Source organism: Hyalella azteca, unplaced genomic scaffold, assembly GCF_000764305.2.
Source record: "Hyalella azteca isolate HAZT.00-mixed unplaced genomic scaffold, Hazt_2.0.2 contig5525, whole genome shotgun sequence".
NCBI classification, from domain to species: Eukaryota; Metazoa; Arthropoda; class Malacostraca; order Amphipoda; family Hyalellidae; genus Hyalella; species Hyalella azteca.
Window position 1 is genome coordinate 26,353 of NW_025935713.1, and position 27,775 is coordinate 54,127.

The 27,775-nt window shown below is 39.2% G+C and overlaps 2 protein-coding genes across 4 annotated transcripts; one reads left to right on the plus strand and one right to left on the minus strand.

The window, feature by feature from the left end:
- Window positions 1-7,041: 7,041 nt before the first annotated feature.
- LOC108669103 (retinol dehydrogenase 14) lies at window positions 7,042-12,657 on the plus strand. Its single transcript, XM_018156392.2, has 8 exons — window positions 7,042-7,359; window positions 7,675-7,830; window positions 8,004-8,150; window positions 8,481-8,572; window positions 8,993-9,156; window positions 9,791-9,930; window positions 10,877-11,895; window positions 12,291-12,657. Exons 1-7 carry the CDS (start codon window positions 7,171-7,173, stop codon window positions 11,051-11,053), a joined length of 1,065 nt encoding a protein of 354 aa, XP_018011881.1. The 5' UTR covers window positions 7,042-7,170; the 3' UTR covers window positions 11,054-11,895; window positions 12,291-12,657.
- Window positions 12,658-14,464: 1,807 nt separating this feature from the next.
- LOC108669102 (palmitoyltransferase ZDHHC20-B) lies at window positions 14,465-27,579 on the minus strand. 3 transcript variants are annotated; one of them, XM_018156390.2, is made up of 11 exons: window positions 27,448-27,579; window positions 25,003-25,136; window positions 24,688-24,714; window positions 24,310-24,404; window positions 22,671-22,797; window positions 21,993-22,216; window positions 21,596-21,725; window positions 21,140-21,278; window positions 18,491-18,661; window positions 16,812-16,936; window positions 14,465-16,380 (listed from the first exon to the last, which is right to left on the minus strand). In XM_018156390.2, the coding sequence occupies exons 2-11, from the start codon at window positions 25,133-25,135 to the stop codon at window positions 16,325-16,327; spliced, it is 1,227 nt and encodes a 408-aa protein (XP_018011879.1). In that variant the 5' UTR covers window position 25,136; window positions 27,448-27,579; the 3' UTR covers window positions 14,465-16,324. The 3 variants fall into 3 exon arrangements, with proteins under 3 accessions (XP_018011879.1, XP_047736465.1, XP_047736466.1); XM_047880509.1 differs by lacking the exon at window positions 27,448-27,579 and adding an exon at window positions 27,128-27,291; XM_047880510.1 differs by lacking the exons at window positions 18,491-18,661; window positions 27,448-27,579 and adding an exon at window positions 27,128-27,289.
- Window positions 27,580-27,775: the final 196 nt, after the last annotated feature.

Sequence of the window (27,775 nt, forward strand, 5' to 3'; positions counted from 1 at the left end):
ACAGTGTTATTCTAGAGGAATAGGTAATAACTAAGTAATATCTTAGTATAATTGTAGTTATTTGTAGCAGCTAAACAATTATTGGGTAGACTTCAAATTTGATAAAAATTAAATTAGACTTCAATGTAGGAGTTTGAAAAGATTTCTAATGAAAGGAAGGTACAGACATGGATCAATCTTAAATATATGAGCCTCAGCCAGCCATTAGCCCATAATTCCACATGGCTGACAGCCTGTTACATTGTTACAAGACTTTGTTTGTCAAATGTCAATGACACATGACTGACAAGACATGAGTCATGAGTTACCACTGACCAGCAGAGACTGCATTTTTTTTCACAGCTCATCAATGACAACTGCATGATGCTGTTTAGAATTGAAATTTTTTATTATTAATTTAGATGCTAGAGAGTTGTGCAATATTTTTAATAAATAGCTTCTTAAGCCTTCTTTTGGAAGCTGGCAACAAAAGTGCTATGGCAACCAGGCAAGTTGAGCATGTTGAGGCAATGTTGGTGCAATGACTGCAATCACTGCAGTGGAGTGATTTGATGCCTGACAGTTATTCAATCAGACATACCAGTAATAAGATTAAGATACATGAAATATTAGTCGCAAAACAAATTCGGCAGTTGGCAGTAGATTTAGAATTGAAATTGTACTAACTGTCTGTCTGCTGTCAATTCAACCTTCGTCACAACTCACAAGTGTATTTAACACATTATCTAGCAAATGAAAGTACCTATTCATTATTATTTAAATTCGCCCACTGCCGTAATCAGGAATGTAATTGTAAAAACTTACACTTGTTCGCAAATATCCAGGGAATGGAGCGATGCTAATCAGTTTGAAGTGCGCGCCGTACACTAAGGGAACCAGATAAAATCTAAATGGTAATGTTCACGAAACACGAACGGTGCTCGTAACTGCCCAAGCAGAGCGTTTGACTGGAGCAGAAAAATCATATTTGCTATTCCAATTGAAAGCGGGAGGGTATAAAAATACAACAAAAATCGTCGCGACTGCGCAATAAGCATGTGAAACCATGTATTAAATTTCATAATTATTGGTTACGAATTGAGGTAATAAAACGTGGCTAAAGGGAGAGCTGGTACAGGGCAGGTTCATGGCCGGGCTGGCCCACGCTGTAACCCACGCTAACGCCCACGCGCTTTTGTCCGACCGGTTTCGTGGAGCGAGTGTTTTCACGTCACCTATGTGAAAAATAAACAACGAAATAAAATTTCAACTAAGGTACTGGAGTCCGTTATTCGGACCAAAAGCTATCTGCTCAGCCGCAACAAGTGATCAAACCCGAAATGTTAGATTAATGCAATGTGCAAGCATGTTCCGTGGCTCGCTCACGTTTAGCTAAGGGGAAGATTAAGTGCTACACTGTGATAAAGAAGGAAAAAGGGTCAATGTAATCAAACACACGAAAATAAAAGTGTCAAAATGCTCCAGAGGGAAAAAATATAACGTGTTCAATTTGGCTAATTTTCGTCAAGCCAGACGCACTGTAGATAAGATAATTTTTGTTTTCTTTTTTTGACCAGCGTTTGTGACGAATAGTTTCATTAAATTTGGAGGTATTAGCAGAGCTGGGCAGCGCTACTGTGAAATGTAGCGGCCGCTACCGCTACATGCTCTAAATGTAGCGGGCGCTACCGCTACAATTGCTTAAATGTAGCGCCGCTACCGCTACTGAAAATGTAGCGGCCGCTACGTGTAGCGCGCCACTGCCCACCTCTGGACCAACAACTAACATGTTGACACTAGTAACAGGCCGAGGTTGACAACATTACACCGAAATCTTTCGTACAGTTTTATTCTGTAATTTATATTATGTATGTATCATGCTGGTTTTTAAATAATATTTAATACTATTAAGTAAAATCTAAAGGCTTTATCTATAACTGTAGCGGTAGCGCTGTAGCCGCAAAACATCGTATTGCTACTTAAATATGTACTACAATTGCTTAAATGTAGCGCCGCTACCGCTATTGAAAATGTAGCGGCCGCTACATGTAGCGCGGTACTGCCCATCTCTAGGTATTAGTCTGTTTTTGAAAAATAGTATTTCTGGTATTTTGAGCTAGTCAATCTGGTTTTAAAAAGAAACTCGCCAATAAAAAACCTGGCAACACTGCTGCAATCACCCGCGAACTTGTCACCATCTCAAACGCAACACGCAACTTTTGCGTTAACGATCTGCTCGTAAGTCCCTCAATTTTGAGTGGATCTGCCTGAAATTATTAATGAAACTAATTATTAGCAAAGCACCACGAATGGAATTAGTACAAGTTTTCGCGACATCTCGTTTTCGAATAAAACAAAACCCTCAATCACGTTCTGTTTGGAATTGAGGGATTTAGGAGCTGTTCGGTTGCGCAAAAATTGTATTTTCGTTTTAGTCAAAAAGAAATAATGTGAAATTTTTAATTATTATATCGTGGCTTATCATTATTAATTGGTCATATTCTGATTTTCACGTAGTTTTATTCAGAACTGAGTACTTATGACTTGAGCTGATCGGTTGCGCAAAGTTGCGTTTGAGTCCACTAAAAAGTTCGTGCATGGTTGAGCTCGGTACATTTCGATCGGTAAGTGTTGACGGTAAATGTGGTGTTGGAAAGTGGTGATGAAGCAGCGAAGCAGGACTTTGGTTACGAATGGTGTGATAAGGCGACGTTTCAAATGTGTACCTGGTCCGAGAGACCAGCTGTATGGGCATGGTTAGTTCAACCATGGGTTCGGGTCCGGGCTCCAGTCACTCGGTCCGGGTTTTAATAACTCGGTCTAGGTCAGGCCGTCAGGGTTTTAGCTTTTAGTCAGTACTCTAGGAGGATAGCTAGAGGTCAGCATAGCCCAAGTCCACAGGCGTTTCATATACCTTCCCGAGCGTAACGCAGCCGGGCATCTTCACGGCTTTTGACACAAAGCGCCCATCACAACAGCGCCGTTCAGTCACAGGCCGGAGCGCATACAGCCACGATACAGGCCGGAGCGCAACAGGCCCTCCCCGCCTAGGCGCCTACCGCAACAGCTACTCCTAACGTAACCTAACCTGCGCCGCCTGTTGCGGTAGGTTCTGTTGCGCTCCGGCTCTATGAAGCAGTGGCTATGTTGTCATGTTGTGCAAAGCGGATTTACTGTTAACCGGAGTTACCCACAGGCCACAGCTCATTGATCTGAGGCTATGTCAGTATGTGTAGATATTGCATGCTGATGCCGATGGTTGGCGTTGGGCCCAGCGCCCAGGGCCTGTTTACGAGTCAATTTTGTTACCCACGGCTGCACTTGAGCACTTCCACTCCCAGTACCGTAACATGCTCGGGGTTGTTGTTGCGGGAGCGCAGCCGTGCACCAAGAATTTTGTGCACCAATAAGCCTGAGGGGATTAAGCCCTGAATGATGAATCGAACGCCTTGGATCTCTCCGGACATCCACCAGGCACCAATCAGCCGTAAACCACTCGGCTTTGTCTTTCTCTGGCCATGGCCTTGCCTAGAAACTGCCGTGCACCACCAGGCCGCAGATCGAATCTGACCTCCGGGCATCGTTAAATTACGTAATTTTACATTCACCGCATCCGCATCTGAGGTTAGGTTTCAGATAGCATAGTTTTGTTCCAAAATTTATCGTCCTTCGACAAGTGGCCGTTCAAGTGGTTTGACCAAGGCCCAAGGGCTTGTTCAGTGGTTCTACCCAGTACCCACGGCCCAGTGGGCCCACTATGCAGAGGGTGGATGCAGCATCGCCAATATATGGATTTTTAAGCCCAAAGCGTCGCCGGCCATTTTAAAGATGCGTCGCCGGGTAATTTTTAATGAAAAGCCATTTAGGCTGAGTAATGACAAACTATTTACAAGCCACGAACTTAGTTACAAGGTTGCATGCACGTGTTACCCCAAATAACTAATTTTTCTCTAAAAACAGTCTGATTGTACAGCAAGTGTCAACTGAACATGTAATAAAGCAGTCTGACCGCTCTAATGTGACCGAAACTACGCAATCGAAAAAACGATGTTTACATTTTTTGCGGGAACTCATCGCAACTGATTTCCGGACAAGCTTCGCTGCATCGTAATCCATCCAACGTACCGGAAACCTTACTTTTTTTCTAAATAGTTAGCCTGAACACTGAGAAATATATTAAACGCAAGAATTTCAATCTAAATGTGTCGGCAAGATCTTCTGAAGGCAAAAATTTGGCTACTGAAGTGTCGCCAAAGATCTTGCAATATTCATCCACTCTCTGCACAGTGGCCCACGGGCCACGGCCTAGATACTGACGGCTTGAAGTGTTGAAGGCTACGTTCTGGAAGGCAGGAATCATGAATGATGGTCCATTACATCCAGGGCAAGGGCAGTGGGCCAGTGGTGGTCTTTGTCTTTGGCAGGCAACCTGTTGTAAGTAGTTGTTGCTAGGTATTTGCTTGTGAGAGTCTCTCAGTCTGAGAGAGTCAGCTGTGTTCATCAAATCATTCGAGTGAATGTCTCTAGTGCCTATCGCCCTTGAATGCATGAAATTAATCGTCAAATAATCACTTATCAATCACGTTTAACTTGATCTTGCACTATACTTCTATATATACCTCGAGTTAGTCGAGTATATTTATTTAGCAAGGATTCCATCAAGAGCCCGGCGGCCGGCTGGCTTTCTTGCTCCTACCCCCTCCTCCTCTTCTCAGTTCTCACTATGAGAATTGAGAAGAGGCAGTAGGTTAGGTAGGCTTTAGCACCACTATAGGTAGGACCGTAAGAGTAGGTTTGCCGTTTGTGGGCCAGCGGCCAAGCTGCCCAAGCAAGGTTTAAATTAAGGTGCAGTAGTTAAAATTCCATCATCTTAGTTCACTATTATCATTTTCATATTATCTATTAGGCCTAAGGATATTTTTTTTTCTTGAAAAGTTGAAACCCTGGCCACAATCCACATCATTAAATAATAAATAACTTGCTATTCATTAATGCCTAATGTTGTCATTTATTACCCCTTTGAATAATACAGTAACACTATTTACACTATCACTATGAAGTAATAGAAGTATGAACTATGAAGTTATGAACTGTAATACTGCATCAGCCATCAAGTGTATGTGTACTGTATGTTTGTATTGTATCCCAAGCCCAATCAGTTGGGATTCCTGCAACTTGCATAGTTTTGACTTTTGAGGTTTGAAATTTGAATATAACTATAGTATTTGCCATCAATATTAGAACTGGTTTGACTTTATTTTTGCTGTGTAAACTTGTTATATTCATATTTCACATTAGCCTATATTTCATCTCTGTATCACCATTTGGAAAAAATTATATATATATATTTCTGTAACTATTGGGTCTATTATATTTATTATTTATATAAGCATAGCTGTGTTTTGTTTTCTGTATTACTTTGTAAGTTGCTACTTGTGATTGAAGGTAATAATGGCAGAGCAGAGTCAGAGTCTGCTGCAAACACAAGATCCTGCTGGCCTCCTCCTGCAACTTGGACTCCAAGCATCTTCAGATGAAGATATCACTGGCCAAGTGGCCATCAACCCAGGCATGAAATATATCTACTTGGCAAGACGCAACTGAATTTTTCAAGCCGTGGTTTTATGGATATGCCAGCTGCGATTCCATTTCTTCAAGCCATGATTTAATTTCTTTGAGCTGTGAATTCCATACCTTGGCCATCAAAAGCCATTTATGAGTGGGCAGCCACAAACTTTTTACCAAGTCCTATGCACCTGTTACCCCTTATCTCTAATTTAACCCTGAGAACAGTCAATACTAACATTTGTCTTCACTTAAGTGGCAACTGATCACGTGAAAATGCTGTCTGACAGCTCTGACATGACTGCAACTACACAATCATTAAGGAAACCTTTTAGATTGACTGGTTGTTATTATGTTGTGCAGGATATTTTGGTGGGATTGTCAAAGTATTGCAGATTGCAGAAGTTGAAAATTTTATTAAACTACATGTTTGTGGAGTGCAAACCACAATTTTTTCAATCAAACAAAAATACATTACATTAGAGCCACAAGATTTCGTACCTACTGAAATTATATGATATTAGCTGTGATATTTCAGAAAAAATAGCACTTTTCCAGCCCTGCATCAACCCAAGCCTAAGGCCCTAGAAAACAACAGAACAACTGGGTCAAGCACGGATGAGAATGGTCCATTAATCCTACGAGGCACAAATGGCAGATTGGTACAGAATCTGGACAAGAATCAGACAGCTTAATCAGACCAAATTAAAGCTTCTCCTGCTAGTGCTAATGTCCACAAAGCTCCTAGATTATCTGCCAAAAGAACACAATATAAATCATTTCCAAAAAATGCAACTGATAAGTCATCTGGAAAACAACCTGTTCTTTTTGAGAAGAAAAGAACAATACATAAACAAAAACAACCTGGAAACAACAACATAACTGTCTTCTGACACTAGAAAATCTCCTTGGACGTCATCTCAGTAGAAAGAGAACTACAAAAAATAATCCAGGATTTCTCAATCCATGATGTCCGCATTAACAAAAGGCCCAATATTATTTCAGTAGAATTCAAACTCTCTGAAAAAAATGGAATAAGAACAACTCCTTTCTATAACCAAGCTTAGGAACTGGCACTTAGTTGACTTGAAAGTAGTGCTTCTAAAAGGTATGATAAATCATATCTTAATTTGCTAACCTCCTGATATGTTCTTGAATGTACTACATGGAACCATGTTGTGCTTCCACATTTGTTATCTAATATTGACTAAAGAAGTACTCGCTGGAAATATTAGGTGCAGCAGACTTGTCCCCTGCACTGATCCAGCAGTGAGATGTTCAGCCACATGAACTAACTACCGGTACTTACTATTGATTGTCTGAACAAATGATCTTGGTCCCATATAGTGTTTAAGTATTTTCATCTTGCTGCGTCTAAAACCACAAGACACAAACAGAAAGTTGAGGAATTAACCTTATTTCTGTAGGCTACCATACAATAATCCTTTAAATGATTATTTGATGTAGACAGTGTGCTGAACTTCAAATGATGAAAATGTAATACTCATGTGTTCTCCCACCAAGTGTTTTTCAGAAAATGTCATGCACCTTGAACAATTGAGATTCACTCGTCCTTGGTCTTTCTAGGTGGACCAGAATGGGTCCAGTACTTCAACATTAGCTGTAATGGACTTTTACTATTTGAAGGGAAGTAATTATACTCCTCTTGACTCTCCAGGCTTGCGAATTCTTGGTGTTACAGTCATGGGCATGATAACAATCAGTGTTGGGTTGGCTGTGGGGCTTGTAGTGTTCCGCAAGTGGAGGGAAAGGACTTGGGGTTGGTGTACCTGCTCTACAGATATGACTGGCAAGGTGAGAATTTTTGTTGCTTGTCAAAAGTTATTGATGCAATAAATCAAGCTGAATTTTAACCTGCAAGAAGTGTTTTTTATCTTATGTATTTGTGTTCAGTAAACTTGTTTTTTTTTTGAACTAAAAAATAACTATGAACTTGTTCTGCAAGATAACTGATTTATCGGCTAAATATGTTTTGCTGAAATTTACTTGTGTTTAGTTTTAAGTGAATATTGTGATCTTTTTGCGTGGAGCTATTAAAGCATCTCTATATTTGAGTGTTTCATTTAAACAAAAAACGATTATTGAAATGTTGCGATGGTTGGGTTTTAGGTGGTGGTAGTGACGGGCGGCAACAGCGGCATTGGCAAGGAGACGGCTCGTGGGCTTGCGGCCCGGGGCGCGATCGTTGTTATGGGCTGCAGAGACGCACGCAAGGCTCAGGAGGCCATCGCTGACATTAGGAAGACGGTCAGCACCGGAGACCTGGTCAGTAACATGCAGTATAACCCAGTATTGAATTTTGAAAATTATCAAAGCGAGCTACCGCGTTTTATTATATTTTATTAACTCGCGGTAAAATAATTATTTTCTTGCTTTTTTTGGCGAGGTGTTTCTGGATCGCGGTAAAATAGGTAGTTATTTCCCTTTTTTTCGTTGAGGTGTTTCTGGAGCTGGACTTGTCTAGTGTGGACAGCATCCGCGTGTTCGTGTCCCGCCTGTTGACGAAGTTCAAGCGCGTTGACGTGCTTATCAACAACGCTGGCGTCTACTACCCGCCTCAGGACCCTCCTGTGACCACCACGGAGGTACTTCATGGACGCCATTCATGACCGTCATTCGACTGTACTTGTGACAAAAAACGATTCTTCAAAGTGTTTCTTGAACATTTTTATTATTTATATTAATTGAACTTTTAAAAAATAATTTGTAGTATCCATAGCAATCATACTACCTAGTGAACAATGCTACCTGCTTCCTATGTCAAAATTAAACCTTTATTTAAAAGGGTAAATTGTGGTTAACTTCTAATAGTTTTCTCTGTACGGTAATTCTTTCACAAATAACATTTCTTATCGACGAAAGAGTAGGTATTTACCTTGGTTGGTAGACATTAATTGGCCGGTGATATACCCAAGGGCTTGGAGATCCATTTTGCGGTGAACCACTTGGGCCATTTCCTCCTAACTCATCTCCTGACGGACGTCCTCGTCGCCACGCCCCAGTCCCGGTGAGCGCTGCCGCGGGTTGCTTCCTGAACGACGTCAGCACGTGTGAGTTCATAGTTGATTTGCCAAGGCAACGTCATCTTATCACTTCGTTCCGTATAACTGTGCAAATTACTTATGACTTTTGAACAAAGCTACTGTATATTTTTGAACTTTTAGTAGTGTAAGTACTGAGCGCGCTATAGAAAGCAGACTACTCAGCCCTTCGTTTTTCGTGTGTTAATTTTCATCAATTTTTATAATTAAAACAATATCCTACCCAACTCTTCAAATTTAATGAAATCATACTATTTAAATTTTGTTATTCTCAAGTATTTTCCGATTATTTTGGAGCTGGATCCTCTTAATTTTTCTCTCTCTTTCGTCACATCCTATTTTTGTTTATCGCACTAATGGTGGCGTACAGTTGGTGAATGTACCAGGATTGTGGTGGTGTCATCAGAGCTGTATAAATCTGGCCACCTGGATGTGGACGATTTGTTCAAGAGCGCAAGAGACGGCCGCTCATCCTCCCGTCAGCCGCTCTACAACAACTCCAAGCTAGCCAATCTGCTGCATGCCAGGCAGCTTCACAAAAACCTGTCAGGTCTGTCTTCCTCGTTGAACTCAACGAATATTTAAACGAAGTTCCATGTGTAAAACAAATGTCATCGTCCAGAATTCGATTATTATCCTTTATCCATGCTTCACACCTCGAGTTTCTGAACCATGATTGCAATATCCAGGTTTAATTATCTGCGAACTTTGACTCGTACTGCTTATTTTTAGTGATCTATATAGAAGAGTATTCTTTAATCATATCTAAATTCATTGTAGGTCCACACTCTCCAAAATTTCTCTAATACCTGTGCACTTAGAAGAGTATTCTTTAATCATAAGGTATCTAAAATCATTGTAGGTCCACACTCTCCAACGTTTCCCTAATACCTGTGCACTTAAAAGAGTATTCTTTAATCATATCTAAAATCATTGTCTGTCCACGCTCTCCAACGTTTCCCTAATACCTGTGCACTTTAGAGTATTCTTTAATCATATCTGAAATCATTGTAGGTCTACGCTCTCCAACGTTTCCGTAATACCTGTGCACTTTAGAGTATTTTTTAATCATATCTAAAATCATTGTAGGTACAGGCTCCCCAACGTTTCCCTAATACCTGTGCACTTCTAGAAACTTGGACGCCCTAGTTTCAGGTAGATGACTTTCTTATTTTTTCCCGCAGGTCGGGGCGTGCTGGTGTGTGCGCTCTCGCCAGGCTTCGTTTACACGGGGCTGTTCCGACACGCGCTGCGGCAATACTCCTGGATCAAGAGGTTTGCCTTCCTGCCCGTCGCGTATTTCTTCATGAAGACCACCGCGCAGGTGAGCTGCGGTCGACTCCATCAACTGCAAAATTTTATCTTTGATAACCAGCGCTACAAAACACAATTTATAAACGATTAAGAGTATTTGTGTTCCTACCGTGAAAACACTAGCCATACTCTGAATTAGATGTTTTGATACTTTAATTCTGTTAAACAATAACTTTGCATAAACTAAATGTAGCTTAAAGCGCTATATTTATTGCATTTGTAAAGATTTTAATTGATCCGAATCTCTAGACGACAGGCATCACAGCAGCTTACTCCTCCTGGTCATATTGTTTACCTTGTGAACTAAATATCTAATATACTCGTAGAGAACGATAACACAAAGAAGAAATCTTGTGTATTAAATTCGTAATTTTTAGACTGATACGTAGACTGTTATTGTACTTCTAGAAATAATCCCAATTGCTCTCTAGAGCTTTCGTTTGCTGTTGAGTCCGACGGCGGACTGCCGATCTCTTCAATTAGATTGAGAAGCTGTGGGGCTTTAGTGAGTAAATTTATGCCAACCTCCATGTTATTTACTTGAAGGTTAAAGCTTGCTTGGATGTTTTGTTTCTAGTGTTTTTATCCCCTTAAAAATTCCATGGTTCCTTATAATTGTTTAATCCCTCGTATCCCTTCTGTGATCGAAAATCGTTACATAATAATAGTTACGAATTATCCAATATCAGCATGACACATTTTTTTATTTTCCGCGGTCATCTTTGGTTCAATCGATCGTTCAGTTCTTATCTGGTAATATTACGTTCAAGTCATCAACAGCGTACAAGTCCTAATCATTAAAGAAAACATAGACAGCACCGTGCCGTGTTTACTAACTTCTGAACTATCTAGTTCATGTGCCTCTCGGATCTAGGATGTTCATGGATCATGTTTCTAGGATGTTCTCGGATCTATCTAGTTCATGTGCCTAGTTCTCGGAATATTGCCTGTCACAGGGCGCCCAGACGAGCATCCACTGCGCGTGCAGCAGCAAAGTTATGGCGGCGGCCTCCAGCAGCAGCGGCCCGCCATACTACAGCCACTGCAGGCAGGCGGCGCTGCTGCCTGTCGCCCTCAACGATGAAGCTGCGGCCTCGCTCTGGGAAGCGTCCCTGCGGTTGCTCAGACTGTGAGCACAATTTTACACCCATAATAAAAATGAAAACCAAGACCTGGCAAAGTTCGCCACATATGCGTCTAGAATACTCAGAGGTACGGCTTAAAAAGAAATATTCAATGTAAATATAGAAACGAATATTCGGAAGTCGTCCATGGCCAAATTTATATAGTAAGCAACACTTAGGTGCTACGTATAATGTTCATGAAACATTTTCTGCGGATACAAAACCGTCGATGTTATTCGTACCCGAGAGCTTGGTCATGAGAGACTCCTGGTAATGAGGGAGACTCCCGGTAAAGTAACGTTTGAATGGACCTTTTAATACATCGTCGAGGAGCGAAGCAAAAATTATTGTTTTTGACAATTGCACCGCCAAGATTCGACGATTATCTAAAAAAAATCTTCGCAATCCTCCGGAATTTGTCGGAATATTTATGAGATTTGTTTTTAATGTCGTTATAAGGTTAAATTGTGGACTTACTGAGCTGGTCTTTGGTGTGGCTCCTTGACAGAGGCCACACAGTTTAGTAAGATGTGCCATGAGATTCTATAAGGTAAACCAGTTAAACTGATATAGCTATTCCTAGTGTCAGTGCTGTCATTATCTTGACACATTTGGGTGTTACGGGACCTTGCTGTTGTTATCTTCACTGTGATTCCAATCTTATTTGCTCAGCGAAGTTTGTCTTAAGAAACTGACACTGCAGACGAACCTCAAATGCTCATTTTGATCGAGGACGATTGTTTCTTTGCACCGACAAACAGGTATGAAGAAAGTGAGCTCAAGGGATGACCTGTTTGCGTACGAAGTAGGTTGACTCGCAACATTTGAATTTTGTCAAGTCTAAGAGCCAGGTAAGTTATACACTTATTATACTACAGCCACTGCAGGCAGGCGGCGCTGCTGCCTGTCGCCCTCAACGATGAAGCTGCGGCCTCGCTCTGGGAAGCGTCCCTGCGGTTGCTCAGACTGTGAGCACAATTTTACACCCATAATAAAAATGAAAACCAAGACCTGGCAAAGTTCGCCACATATGAGTCTAGAATACTCAGAGGTACGGCTTAAAAAGAAATATTCAATGTAAATATAGAAACGAATATTCGGAAGTCGTCCATGGCCAAATTTATATAGTAAGCAACACTTAGGTGCTACGTATAATGTTCATGAAACATTTTCTGCGGATACAAAACCGTCGATGTTATTCGTACCCGAGACGACAAGTCTCGGGTACGAATAGTCTAAGAGCCAGGTAAGTTATACACTTATTTGGCTTCAAGTGCAATTATGAATTATTTTTTGTCACAGTCTTGCGTAGTCTAATAAGTTGACTCTGATTAATATGATAAATCAGAACAGGAAGCTAAATGATCTCATTTACTATAGAATTGTGAAAATAAGAAGCACAGATTCGCATGATGGATGATATGGTCGTGAAGGTAGCATGCAAAAAAAGTGAATCACGTATCGGTTATTCTCAAAAAAGGAGTCCAACTGGAAATACAATCGCAGGGGTGTCAAGCAGGCGCCATGTATAAATTTCTTCTATATTTAGATGATAAATATCCATACATTCTCTAATCGCCTGAATATCAATTATATTGGAAGGTTTCCACACAGTATTGAATTTCTTTATCCCATCGTAATTTGCCAGTGACCAATGCAACAGTTATATTACTCTAGCAATGACTCGTATTGTGATGAAATGGGCCAGCTAAAGAATGGACGTATCTAGAAGCAGATCTTACGACAGTCTGAAGTTGAAAACTTCCTCCTCCTCCCCCATGTATCAAATCAAGATTATTAGGAAACCTTGACTCGTCGGACGAACATTTGTTCCGATAAAAATTAAAAGTAGGTACGTATTCTTATATAGACATTGTAACCTTCACATTTACCTTATGACCTTATCATACGGTTAACTTTGTCACTTAGAACAACAATAGCATTGCTTCCAGCAGCGAATCAAATGGTATGAAAATTTTTAGGGCAAATCTAGATTCCTGAAGAAGCATATGATGGTGCACAATTTATAAGCGAAATGACGCATTTAGTGCCAGCTCACGCTGCATATTTAATGAAGGATTTAAAACACGATGCATTGATAATAAGAATCAAGTTGTTGAATGTATTGAGTACATTTCACGTATATTAAATTCGGACATAAACTCCTAGTCAATGCAAGAGTAGCGAAAGAATGATCGTTAATCACGGGTTGCAACTTCATTCTGCGACCTAAAGCCAAATTGATTTCAGTGGCATTTGCTTCGTTCTCCAGAAATATAATGACGGACCACGGTGATCAATCACCGAGTCAATCAGTTATTATTGATAGCGCGCCATCGCTACGGCTTAAATTTAGAAACGTATGTGGACGCAGAATAAAAATACACAACTCTTTAAAGAAAACATCAAAGCCATCCGTTTATAATTTTTCCAGGATATCTATTCGTAGACAAATAATTCAAAACAACATTCATAACACACCAAAGCTTTTGGACTAGGCGATATCACTCATTCCTGAGTGATTTTATAAATACATCAGAAGCAAATTCATTATGATACATATTAATATAGTAAAATTCGTAAGCTTGGATTAGTCAATCCACTATGAAACATGTTGCAAAATAAGCATTAAATAAACTCGTAAATTACACGTGAGGTCCACTGAAACAACATCGGAACAAATTTCGAAGTCATGATTCGAAGTGGGTGGAAGTTCCGTCCTGATCTTATTTGCGCATAAATTTCGTCGAAACCTAACAACGGCCTCGCTCACAGTAATACTAAATTAAGAATCGCGTTGCGAATGAAAATAAATTACGGACTAAGGTGACCATTATGAGATCGTTTCCGCGAGCGATATCACACCCTGGTTCCAATAATACAAGCCAAAGCATTTTCTGAAATAGTGATGAAAGTTCAATAAGAATTTTATGCGAATATCCAGACGCAAAACAAATAGGAAATCAAAGAATGAATTAAGATCAGAAGCAACACACGACCAAATATTTACAGTTCTTAAAAATCAACCTAAACCCTCTACGTAAATACATGCCCACCCAGACCACTAAAAAAAATTCATATTAAAATCAAGTTCAAATGAAAACCGGGTTTAGGAATGCAACATAATGCAACGAATATGATGCCGGGCTCAGGAGCTGCGGTGGTGCAGTGGTGAGAGACTCTGTCTCTCGCACCCAGCTCCCGGGTTCGAGTCCCACTGAGGACAAGTTCTTCCGGGTAGCTCAGCTCATGGTCAACTCGGCCATTCATCTAATTCTGGTCGATAAATGAGTACCTGCCTTATCCAGGGTGTTGTGTAATGCAATAAAATGGTTTTGGCTGGTCAGCGAGCCAGTGATAGTCGTAGAACTACCAGTGGCACCAAGTGCCCGGGAAAACTGACCTATCACCCGCCCCTCCCTAGTCGCCACTACCAGGATGAACAATTACACACATGCTCGGCTCAGTATATCGATGTAAGTGAAACAGCTTATGAAAAAAAAGAGCTAAAGTTGTGATGGTGACGGAAATAACATACAAATTGCTACTTTTAAAATGAATAGCGCGCTAAGAGGTATCAATTACAACCAATAGTGATGCCAGATTAAGTCCACTCGCATTTCATAAAAATCTCGCGTCCATATTGCTATCACTTTTGGATGCTAGGTTGAGAACCAAAAAACTACGCTACGTTAGTGTTAGCTCTTAGGCTGGTGAACGATAGCTGAAATATTCTTAAATATTGAACTCCGTGGCCTCCTGTTAGATTAGTTTAGAAGACACTCTAATCGTGCATTATTTAAAGGCACACTCGCAAGCAATCGGCGTTTACCGCATGAGCTGCTTACCTCAAAAGGAAAGAATAATAAAATAATGCACAAATTCAGTCTGCTTGATCAATGAACAGGAAAGCGCGAGTCCGTTCATAAGATGTACAGACGACGTCACGGAAATTGATTTGGTTATAACGATAAAATACTTGCATGATAGAAGTTAAGATTAAAGCTCAATGAATTCAATATTAAAGTACTTAAAACACACATTTCCTTAGAGTGCAAGAGTTGCACACTGAACCCTGAAGGCGAGTGGTGGTAATCAAGAGAAGACTATCAGTCCTGAAATCCTAGCTTCTACGTAGCAATACTTGAAATAGTAAGAACACACAAACTCATAATCAATTTGCAGCAAAATCCCCGCAAAAACTACATAAAAATGTAGGAAGGCGTCACTGCGCGGCAGATCATCAGGCATTTTAATCAACCAAATTATGCAGTAGCAGGATACGCTTTATATTCAACATTTGAGCGATTCCTACGTCAGCCGACCTAAACTTATTGTTCGTATCAATAATTGTTCAAGCACAATAGAAGCAGATGATGGTATTTTCGGCCAGCGTATCTCAAAATAATTGAATGATCAACGATATTCCAATCTTACTCGTCATATATATACACATAAGGTTCAGGAAAGCAAAAATCAGTTATATTTTGTCATCACGTTTCCACAGTTTAAGCCGAGATGCGGGTTCTTTTCATAGAGATCGAGTGGAGCGCCTTTGGAAAAGTTCATTATAATGCTGAGAATGCTCAAAGGACCAAAACTACACCCATTTATCTAAATTGATTTTGACAGAGAAACCAAAGAACTCAACAGATAACGGGAATAATTAACTTATTAATCCGTTTGAATATCAGGTGGATATATATTGCAGCAAGCACGGTTTCCACCTTAATTTTCACAATGGGTGTTGATGGAAAAAAATTATCCCCAAAAAGTCGTGTCTATGTGTGGAAATTTCTATAGTATAATAGGAATCACACTACTTGATTGATGAAAACGAACGAAAGATGTTCACAACATTAATAATTAATGGAATGCGCAAGGAGGTGCATTATTTGAAGCATTCGATTGTGTAAATCCGCTCAATCATTTGCTATAAAATGTCTACATTTAATCATATAACAAAAGAAGAAGCCGGCTGAGTTAAGAGGACGCGCTATATCAGCCTGAGAGAGCTGAAGTCAACAAGTTAGGTTGCGCTCCACGACGCAACAAAGTTGTTGAGGGAGCGAGGCCTCGGACGCTCGGGCAGACGGGCTGGGAACACAGCTAGCGCGTGGTGGTGAGGCGTCCTGCGTGGACGGCGACGTGCGAGGCGCCCGGGGGAGAGATCTTGACAGGGACGTTTACACAGAGTGGGAGTGTCTTCTACACAGGAGTGGAGAGAGTTGTCTACACAAGGTTGATACTCGTGGTCTTCACGGAGTTGATGCGTGTAGTCTATACGGGGTTTGTATGTGTGCTCTCCACGATGACCTCTTCAAGGTTTCCGTCCCCTGAAACGTTATGATTACATTATTTAGAGCCAAGATACGCCTTCAATTCAGAGAATCTTGAAATACATCAGAATGTTATATGCTTAACTTCAAATGGTGATGATTATAACGTATAACAAAAATATAACGAGTATCCAAGATCGGCACAAGGCTTATAACACTACGTATCATCAAGTTTGTCAACAAAACGTAAACTTAAAGATGTTAATGTTAGCTACATAGCAGAGTTAGGTGTGTTAGGTTGTGGTGGTGGCTGAGGTTAACATAAAGTCAATTATGTCCTTAATTCTTGACATGACAACGGGCGTGTATAGCAGAGTAAGACTGACTGTTGGCTAGGAAGTGGTGGTGGCCGAGCTAAACATCAAGTCAATAAGTCATTAATATATGACATGACAACGTGCGAGTAGGTATATCAGAGTAAGACTGACTGTTGGCCAGGAAGTGGTGGTGGCCGAGGTTGTCCCAGTCAGTGTTGCTGTAGTCGCTGCTGGCCAACAGGCCGTCCATGTCCTCATCAATACAGCGCTGTGGGTAGGACACTCCGTCGCCCAAACTGCCCACACACAAATAATTGAAATTTCACCCACCACAGCCACGGCGACTACTAGTCTCTTGTGGCCAGAAATACTGGCTCTAGGAATTGAATTCTTAGTATGGCAAGAAAATATTCCAATATGAGATTAATAATTAGAACGTGGGGGCTTCATTACATGACCCAAAGCAGTAAATACATGTCGTAAAATATTAATGCATTTCGTAAATACCTTGTATTCAATAATATTCAAATCACATTCTGCAAATCAGGAAAAATTTCATCAATATTTTGGCCGTTGTGGCTCATGTGGTTAATGTTAGACCAAACATCTTTCAATCAAAAGAGATACCTACATTAGAATACGAGCTTATCAAGAGACTTACAGCTTAGAATGCCATATGGTAAGGAAAAAACAGGATAATTTATTGTTTGAAAGTCGTAAGCAAGCCGAAAAAAGAGGAAAGTAGCAAATCAGAAAATAGGAACCCAGGAAAGCATTCAGTAAAGCATCGATTTTGCGACAATGAGAACAGCCAAACATCTGAGGCAGATGACGAAACTGTGTCATGCACAAACAAAACTCTATTATATGAAAGATCAATTGGATGGAGACGAACTCTGTGAAGACCAGAACAAAGAGATTAAATAGAGGATATTATTTTTTTGCAAAATAGAGTCCTATGCTTTCGAAAAAAACATTTTAAGCTTTAAAACCCAAGTTTTTGTTTCCTTCAATAATCTTGGTTAGAATTTACCAATCACAGAACAAAGCTTACCGTGAAAAAGGATACAATGCATGAAGGTTAAAACCATATTACAATCAACATTTTTATTTCCTTAACTTTACTTCAAATCGATCCAACGGAGGCAAGAACCGGGCAGCCGAAAAGCTGAAATATTTTATCTCCACTTTATTATCTATTTTCATCTGGAAGTCTTCTAATATCACCAACGGCTAAGTGAATACATTGGCAACCTCTTAGTGGTTCACTGGAGAAATTGGTGAGCTTTATTGAAATATTCCCAAGTTAATTAAAAGATGATGGCAGGAGTTAGGGGGCCAGCGAGGTCGATGAAGTGATGCAGCAGAGAGTGATGCCGTGCACAGCAGAAACAAAGTAGCTTCAATTAAAAATATATTTTTATAAGAAAAATATTATATACAAAAAGCCAAAATTCTCAAAGATTAGTAAAAAAAATTAAAAAAAACTTCAGTACAAATCAATACATTAATAGTAAGGAATCCAAACGAGAAACGAGCAGCAACGTTACGATGTAATAGTAAAAGACAAGTAAGAACCTCAGCCAAACTCATCACGTTTAACGCGGCACTTCAACTAGGAAACGGAGAAATTCAAATGAAGCAGACCAAACACTGCGTAGATAGCACACACACATCAATAAGAAAACCACATCCGACTGCACAACGAGCACACCAACAGTGAAGGATGCACATCATAACCGAGGAGATATTGGATGATTACAACTAAGAACAAAGGAAAAGCTCAAGGGAAAACTAGAGAACAAAAAGGTAATAAGTACTGCAAGGATAAGATGCGGAATATTAAGTACCTGTTAGAGTTGGTGCTGCCGTACGATGGTGGTGACGATGATGAAGAGGAGAGGGGTTGTGGTGGTGGTGGTGGTGGTGAGGGTTGTGTTGGAGGTGAGGAGGAGGTAGAGACACCATAGCAAGAAGGCGAGCGATCAAACTTGAGCGGATAAGTGACACCGTCACCCAAGCTGGGGAGTGATTCACTTAGTAGCTACTAATGACTCCATTCTCTGAATTATGGCTAATGATAACCAAGCCACGCATAATACAACGGGACTGAGCAAAGTGAAGTTATGAGCACGTAATGCGCTTCATTACATCATTAATTTGAATATCACATACCGGTAATTATTGACTGTATCACATCTGTTCAAGTCAAACGGAGACTTCTAAAAATTGCTCAATGAAGTACTGTGTCAGGACTTCCTTGAACGCCAAATGCTGATCAACGTTAGTCTAAAAGTTTATTGCATTCTTAGTTCAAGAAGATTATTTGAATTTTAATTTCTCGAGTAGTTTTGGCGAGAATTTATTAATATGAATGAACATGACCTGAACTGTCATACAAATCATGCGGACCGGCAGCTTTTCCTAACATTGCTGACACGGGATGAATACGACATGACAACAATCAGGATAGAAACTCAGAATGAAACTACAAAACTATGAATGAAACGAGAATAAAAATAATGAGAGTTAAAATAGGGTTTGAATGTAAATATCTTGGAAAGACCATTCATTCATACATAACAAACAAGTGGAGCTTCAGAGGAAAACATAAGAAGCAAGGTACCTAAAAGTAGGGACAGGAATTGACGGACTACATCAAATAGTTACACAAGTTCAATTGTCCGGCAACGGAAATAATAAAGTAAATTCTATTTACCAACTGCATCAAATACATCAAATTGACGGGATACATAAAATATTTACATAAATAAAATTGACCGGCTACATTAAATAATTACAGATATTCAATTAACTGGCCTAATCAGAGAATTACATACATATTCATTCAAATTCTCATGACTTCACTTTTCATCTAAAACAAACGTATGAAAGTTGAACACTAGAAAAAAAATATTGAAGGCGGAAAGTTTCAGAAAAAAAGTGAAGCTAGAGTATAGACCTGTATTTTGCATGTTTCAATTCAAGTTTAATTTAGCTAGTAAAAAAATGGCATCATTTATAAAAAAAGTGGTCTAAGTTACCCCATTTTACGGTATCACTGATACAGATGTAGTAATCCAAGTACACGAAGATAAATATCAAATCTTCCTATGTGATAAACCAAAATATATTTGCCATTAGGCAAATATATTTTCTTTCCCATCAAACGCTAAGATTTTTTATTCTCAGATAAAACTATTTTGAAAGTTATTGCCCAAAAACTGGCAAGAAAGCAAGCAAGCTCTTAAAACGAACAGAATTGACTCTAGTCACAATGACATCAGATAATAAGAGTCAGGCAATGAGATGACTTAAAATATGGCAAGCGAGAGGTAAAAGTTCCAGAAAAATACTTCAAAAAGATAAAAAAAAGTGGTAGGCTAGGCGTTCTCACTAGGGAGAAAAAAGATCAAGATGAGGCAAAGCACTAAAAAAAACAATCCGGCAATCAGCGATACCTATATCTTTGTGCAAGCGATAAGTGCAACACAGAAAACCGAACTAAGAATTCAGATTCGTCATCTGTGATGATCATAATAAACAGCACTGAAGATTTAGCAGGAAAAAGCAGCAACGAACCTAAGAAATTCATTGAACGAAACTCAAACAATTTCAGCATCAGTTTCTCCCTGCCTACAATGTACCTATCTTTTTGAATGGTAGTCTCTTCCCTTGAAAACAAAAACCATCAAAGCTGTTAAGCTTTTACCAGATCAGTGCAAAATACAAGTAAATAATACAGTGAAAAAATACACCCAAGGTCTCAAGAACGCTTCTAGCTTCATCCAGCGCTGTTGCATTGAATTCAACAGAATAAACAGCACAAAATCTCACCGCGATATCTATAAATTTAGATCAATTTAAAAGGCAAGAACCAAAGAGAATTTGCTGAAAGTAGAAACGAGCTGAACCTTACAATGGAACAAACCAAACCCCAATGCTAGCGGAAATAAAGAATATTTCTAGATAAACTTATTTCAAAACTAATCACAATAATAATTACGTTGATAATATCAGAAGCAAACGTTTCAAAATAATCTTACAATATAATGCACAAATGGCATAAGTAAGAAGAAAAAATATAGGTATACTTCTGTTTAATGCTGACATTAGCGCTACCAGAAATGACATGGATCACACGACTGGTCAACACGATACGTTCTAGCCCCCCATAATAATAATAATAATAATAATAAAATAAATAAAAAATGCCCAAAACCTTTCAAAGATACTAGAAATAATTGTAAAATTGAAAAATATAGGACGAGGTGGAGCCATGGCAAAGCCTTTTCAAGAATGGAATAATCGGAAGGCGAAAAGTAAGTGGCGGAACGTTGAGTGAATAGAACTTACGAGAGCATCGCCTGTTCTAGCATAAACACTCTCATATTCCAGCGATGCCAAACAAGAAGAAAAAGATGAAAATGATAAAGAGAAAACAATTTGATTCGATAGCTTAGCTAAACTAAAGAGCAAACCTCAGTGGAGTCCCTCACCTGGTGAAGACTGGCACGAACCATCGCCGTCTGCCATCCCCGAATATTTCTAAAAAGTTGTTGAAGGCACCGAGGCTGAAGCCCTCCTTGTCTTGCGACCATGAATGGTTTATGTAGAATATTGGCGCGCGGAAAGATTCTGCACGACAAGAAATAATTGAAACGTCGTGACCGCAAGTGTCTGCCAAGTGATGATATAAAAATATATGGAAATGAAATGCCTCGGCAAGGAAGTGAATATTTACCTCCTACTAAGTAGATGTCATCAAAATAGATAATTGGAACCGAAAAATTCAGAGGCGTTTTTATTCAACAGTGATGCCGATCTTAGTTAGATAGCCGTACTAACAAATATGTAGCGTGTAACATGACCTCGACAGCAGTAACGCCGATCAGAAGTGGAAACATATCGGGCATGTATAAATGTGAGTATACATGAAGCTGTCAATGACTTACCAATAGTGGACCTGTTCCTGAGTATGAGGAAGATGTGGTAGCCAAGAAGCGACACGAGGCTGATGGCAAACATAATCGACACAAAGAACACGAACAGGATGTGGAACTTGCCGGCGCCTTGCAGGTCAGACTGNATACGATTTTTCAAGTGTACGAATATTTATTTCCCCCCACTGTATTTTTCATGAATTTAAATTATAAAATCCAAACATGTTTACTCTGAAATTTAAAGACGGATAACGAGCTGAATAATTCAAGTCTAATTAGTTCAGCTGAGAGAAAAACTGTTGAAAGTACGATTGTTTCAGTCACAAACTATAATTTGTACAACGGGGAGTATGGGCGTCAAGGCAAGTATGGTTCATGTCAACTCTCGGCATATGCACTAAATGCTCACCCGCCAGAAGCGAATGAGATACTCGAGTGTTGTGCTTGCCACGAAGATGCAGTAAATGAAGGCATATGCCAAGAACAAGACGAAGAACTTGTAGTTTGTGAATGAGACGCAGTTGTTGACCCAAGGACAGTGATGGTCCATCTTGAGCACACACTCGCCACACACCGAGCAGTGGTGACAGCGATCAGGCTTTATGTGACAGCACTTCTCGCAGTAACGGATGTCTGAAAACATTGAGAAGCTTAGTGCTTAAATTAAGCGTTGGATAAATGAACTGCGGTTATTAAGATATACGAGTAAAAAATGTAACTCATTGTTCAATATTTCATTAATATTTATGCTAATAGTCTGTATTAAAATACCTATCGTCTATTTTACTAAATTAGTCCTTGACTCAATTCAACGATCTGTTTAAGTAAAGTAAACCTGTTAAGACACCACCAAAGTAACCAAATCTTTTGATAATTACAAGCATGATTAAAATCCTTAAATGAACTAGTTTGCTCTCTATCAAACATAAACAAACATTTCCGGTCAATTTTAAATTGCTCGAAAAATGCTGAATGAAAATTAAGGAAGGAAATATGAGCGCGGCGCTCCCGCTTGTCCTGGGACTGCTACGTACGTCTACAACACCCATCAAGGATACCAAGGAAGAGAGGAGAAAGGAGCAGTTACCTCCCGTCATGGTTCTGTTGGAGACTGGCAAGCCGTGCTTGGCAGCAAACCGCTCCAGGACCTCGCGTCTGTCCCCTTCTGTAGGGGCACATTCATACGCCTCCAGCTCTGCTGGTGGCAGGCGGAACTGCAAAATTGTATCACTGTTATTCCAAACACTGAGAGGGCAGGCCAATTATATTTAATTCTTGGAAGAATGAATTCATTCATTCCTTTAGTAATGGACATTGTCAATTGCATGGATGTACAGCATTATTTCACCTGCAGTAGTACTCTTGATAATGGAAAAATTTGAAAAGCAAATTTAAAATCTTCTACCTCTGTACATTAAAACACATACCTATTAAGGGGAGCGCCTACCCCAAATTTTATCTTGGTTATTTACAGACAGATCACTTTGAAACTTGGTACGTATATGTAAAACAGAATTCTAAGACTTTTTTGTTCGTGTGAATTTTTCGAAAAAAATGAAAGAAAACGTGACATTCTTAGAAAACTGCCAAAAATGGGGGTACTGTAGAAATCTATCTCCTCCTAGGATTTTCACGCTACAACATCGAAACACATATCATTCGATGCGTAAAGACCATATCAAAAAACTGGTCTTTGTGGTTTTTGCAATTTTTCATTTTTGTGGGTGTGGGGGCATTTTTTGTACATTTTTCGAAAATTTTTCGATTTTGCCCCCCCCATCACCCCCCTTTTTGCAGAATAAAATCCACACTATGACGAAATTAAAAACGACAAAGACCACTTTTTAGATCTTTCTTTTGCGAATCGAAAGGTATATGTTTCATTGTTGTAGCTTCAAAAATGTAGGAGGAGATAGGTTTCCAGTGACAATAAGTGTGAATGTTCAGTAGAGCGCGAAAAAGTCCCGGGCGCCTCGAAATCGGCATTCAAGACGGCAAGGAATGCGACTAGACGATACTGGAGCTCAATTTCTGTCAATGATGGTGAGAGCGACGGTGCAAGAACCACCCCGTACGACTGCCGCAAGGTTGCTGGAGCTGAGTGTCTGTAGACTAGCTATTTATAGTGCAATACGGGAATTATTCACCATGTTAAATGTGAAAGAACTCCCTCACCCCCCTCCCTTTCGGGATCTGTCGTGAACGCATAAATCAACGCACAGAGATGGTTTTGGTACCGTTGGATGGGTTAGAGTGTCAGCTTTAAGATGAGACTGAAAACCGGAACAGCCAAATCCAAAATTTTAGGGTAGACGCTCCCCTTAATAAAGACAAAAAGCAAATGAAATGTCATTTGTCATCTCGGCCGCTTGTAATCTTGATCAAAATTTCTTACAATGAACATGAGCTTGCAGATTAAAAACAGGCTCCTTAGCAAACAGAGACTAGCCAACATGAGGCATTACTTTACTTGTATGAGAAAAGAAGAAGTACCTAAACTAGTACCTAGTAGACTCATGATTATTTCAACAGAGGCTATGACAGATCAAACTGTAGAAAAGGTCTGAAAATTCATTCTAGATAATTCTAATATTCACTCTAGATAATTATATTAGATAATATTTGATTAGAAATTATTATAATTTTTATAATGCTTCAAGAGATTTAAAATTATAATTGAATGAATTATTTAAGAGTCTAACTGGGAACAACCCTAAAAAACTCACCTGTTTAGGAACATAGCCAATCTCTGTGAAGATTGTTTGCCAGTAAGACCAGGCAAAGAGGATAAGCAGGACGTGGTAGACCAGAAGATAGAGAGCTGCACAAACACCAACAACACTCACAGCATGGGGCTCAAGAGCTTACCAAATACAGGGTAAGGTAGTAGGTAAATATATATATAACAGGGTATATGTAGTAGGTAAATAATGATACTACACAAGTGCAGTACTGCATTCATGTATGGATTTCAACATACAAGTGGTTATGACAAATTTGATAAATACAGATAGATAGGTATATCATATACATGACATATTTGTAATGGAATATTAGTATATTACACACAATAGGGTTAACAAATTAAACTAGTTAGTACTCACTTTTTTTCACAATGCTCTCTATAGTAACTGGAAAGAGAAAAGTGATCTTGATGATAAGAACCATTCAATAATATTGCAGCACCAATGAATTCATCACTAAAAACTTTTTTATTATTATAATTTCGCAAAATCAAGAGCATATACATACATAAATATGTAGTACTTTCAAGTTTCACAGATGAAAAGATTATAATTTCTCAGCAAATATTTTATAATTGCAATCATATCAAGAACTGAAGAGTTACAGTCTAGAAGTGTTTCTGTCAACTTGAATAATTGTAAGACTAGAAAAAAGTTAAAACTTTAATAACTTACGTATGTTGAGCTGAATGACATATGCATAATAGGACCACACCACAATGGCCACAATAAAGATGACGGGCAACCATTTAGCTACTCTTAAGCACAATGAGCATGGCCCAGACAGGTATGATGTGCTGGGTGCCATTCTGCACAAAACAGAATAGAGATTAGGAAGATATTAATGCTACACAAATTAGCAGGCACTAAATTTCAGCAACACAAGCAAATTCCAGGCAGGAAGATTCTTCCAACAGAAGGTGTACAAGTTAGATTTTAATGAATGACCTGCCCAAGCACACATGATGTTGAGATAACTTTAATTACGGTTGTTATTAGGCATAAATTTTTATACACAAAACAGATAAAAGTAATTACGTTACTCATTTGGTGCAGTAGAAATGATGCAAGCTGCTACCAATTGCTAAGATATGAATCATTTTTGGATTGGCTTGAAGAAACTAGAAACTTAAAATCAAAGAAAATTCCACAAAAATTCATACTACTATCTTTATAGAAAACATTTCAGAGTCCAGCTCTATCGTCAGTTTGAAACGCTTGAACACAAATATATCAGTAATTAGTACAGTCAAGGTTAAAAAAAAAACCTAAATGGTAAAAGCTATCTATTTACAGTTTCAATTGGGTAAGAGCTAAAAGCTGAATTGAAACTAGGCAGCTTTTCAACTAGGCAGCTGAATTGAAACTAGGCAGCTTTTTTTTCAATTGAAACTGTTTAAAAATGTACAATGATAAAAAATGTGCAAATCACAAACACTGGCAGTGGAAGATAAAACTTTCAAGTCACTATCAGAAATTGGAACATTGCACTGCTTGGGCGCAAGTTTGCACAGCAAAATAAGGGGGGCGCAATACTTGGTGACCAGTTCTACAACTCCTCCCTCTATGTTCTGCAATCCTAAAATAGAGATTGCGAGACATCATCCCCATGTAGGCAGATGCATCCCCATGATTAATCGCTTAATAGCTCTTTATCAAAAGCTTAATTAGAAAATTAAAATTTTTTAATTAAGCTTGTTCCGAGCTGTGATGTATTCCAATACAGCTCACACAGGGCGTCAGAATTCCAACACAGGGTGCCGAAATTACAAATTAATAGAGTTTGAAGCGCTGCCGGAATTAGTATCACAATATGCCAAATTTAGTCACGCACAGCATCCGAATTCAGGAATTTTGTAGGTTTGAATTATAAAGGCTTTTTAATAAATATGGCAACAGTTTGTGACGTTTCATCAATGCTGGCATGTAGTGTGGTGTTTTGAGAGTGATGTAAAGCAATCAAAACTTGAGTTGCACATACAGTGATATTTTTATAGCCATTCATTTCTTGCTAGGTATGTCCTTAATGTGTTGGAATATACCACATTTACCCTATTCAGCGACCAGCGTTGCCAATAATTGGCAATGCTGCTTGCACCCTCTGCACCCTGGGGCCTGGACAGACCAGGACAGTTAGGATTAACTTGTATAAAAAAGTCATTGCATTCACACTTAAAAGTTAAACAAGAGGGCTGCAAGATTCCAATCTGTCAAAAATAGGTCATTTTATGATTTGGGAGCTAGGGTAAACACGGTATATTCCGACATCGTGGGTAATTCCAACACGTCTTGATTTTTTTCCTTTATATTGAGCTTTTTCTTAGTTCCACACATTCGTTGATGGTTGAAATAGTGATGTCATACTATTACGTGCCATACTATTGCCAAAAACACTAGGTCTGGGCAGTGGGCTGTCTGGTAGGAAAATGTTGAGATCCAAAGAGAGACAGTGTGCGTCACAGTCACCCAGTGAGAACATCCAAAAATGTGTCAAAGTTGATAGTTGACCTTGCTCTACCAGTTACCAAANAAAAAAAACACCCTTTTTTTTTGGATGTAGTTAATCTGCAATAATACCTACTGGTCTACTAATAGGACTCAATCACTCAAAAATGAACTTGAGGGAGAGTCTAAAAAACTCTCTGCTTTGCCACTATGCACTGGAGTGACTGACTGGACAGTTAGGTAGGTAGCCTAGTCTGGAGACTTGGAGTTATTTTCCTTGCCAGTGAAGTTGCCACTGCCAGTGTCCTAGCCAGTCAGCCAGCTGCCAGTGTTTACACTTTACATTTAGTCATACCTACTCATATGCATGTCGATTCATCGATTGTCGACCATTATACCTAGCACAGCTAAAAATTATTAAAGGCATTTTTTTATCCACTTGGACACGTCACACATGATGATGAACTGCATACATTAACAAAAAAAACATGTTCTCAACAAAAAGTTAGGACTTAATAAAGCATCTAAACAACTGTGCTCGCAAGTCGCAAGTCGCAAGATGCAGCCGCTGAGCCCGCAGCGAGAAGGCTCATTTCATTTGGTAGTTCGCAAAAATTGAGGAATAACAGAAGGTAATCTAAATCAAAATAAATGGGATTCTTTTACAAAACTTACAGAAAATTCGATTTCAAATCAATAGATAAATTTATTACATAGTTAAGGATGTACTGTTATTCTGGCATCATGTTTACTAACAGTCTCTACGATAAAAGTAAATGTGACGAGAGTTGTACGTGGTCCTCTCAATTTTTGTTAATTCTGAGGACTACGTGAGGTGACAATCATACATCACATGACACAAAAAAAAATTATAAAGAAACTATAGTCGTTCAAAAATTTAAATTGTGTTCATTTTCATTGATATACACTAATCTTATATTATAACTGAAAATTGTTGAAGACCTCATTGAAATGGAAGTAGTAGAAGTAAAGTAATAAATAA

Excerpts from the sequence above, each read along its gene's own strand:
- LOC108669103 (XM_018156392.2), top strand. The coding sequence starts at position 7,171 with ATGGACTTTTACTATTTGAAGGGAAGTAATTATACTCCTCTTGACTCT. Across the intron at positions 8,573-8,992 it reads GTCGCCACGCCCCAGTCCCG|GATTGTGGTGGTGTCATCAG; the intron begins GTGAGCGCTGCC and ends TGAATGTACCAG. Across the intron at positions 9,931-10,876 it reads TCATGAAGACCACCGCGCAG|GGCGCCCAGACGAGCATCCA; the intron begins GTGAGCTGCGGT and ends TGCCTGTCACAG.
- LOC108669102 (XM_047880509.1), bottom strand. Across the intron at positions 21,279-21,595 it reads CAGGAACAGGTCCACTATTG|AATCTTTCCGCGCGCCAATA; the intron begins GTAAGTCATTGA and ends CTTGTCGTGCAG. Across the intron at positions 16,937-18,490 it reads GGCAGCACCAACTCTAACAG|TTTGGGCGACGGAGTGTCCT; the intron begins GTACTTAATATT and ends GTGTGTGGGCAG.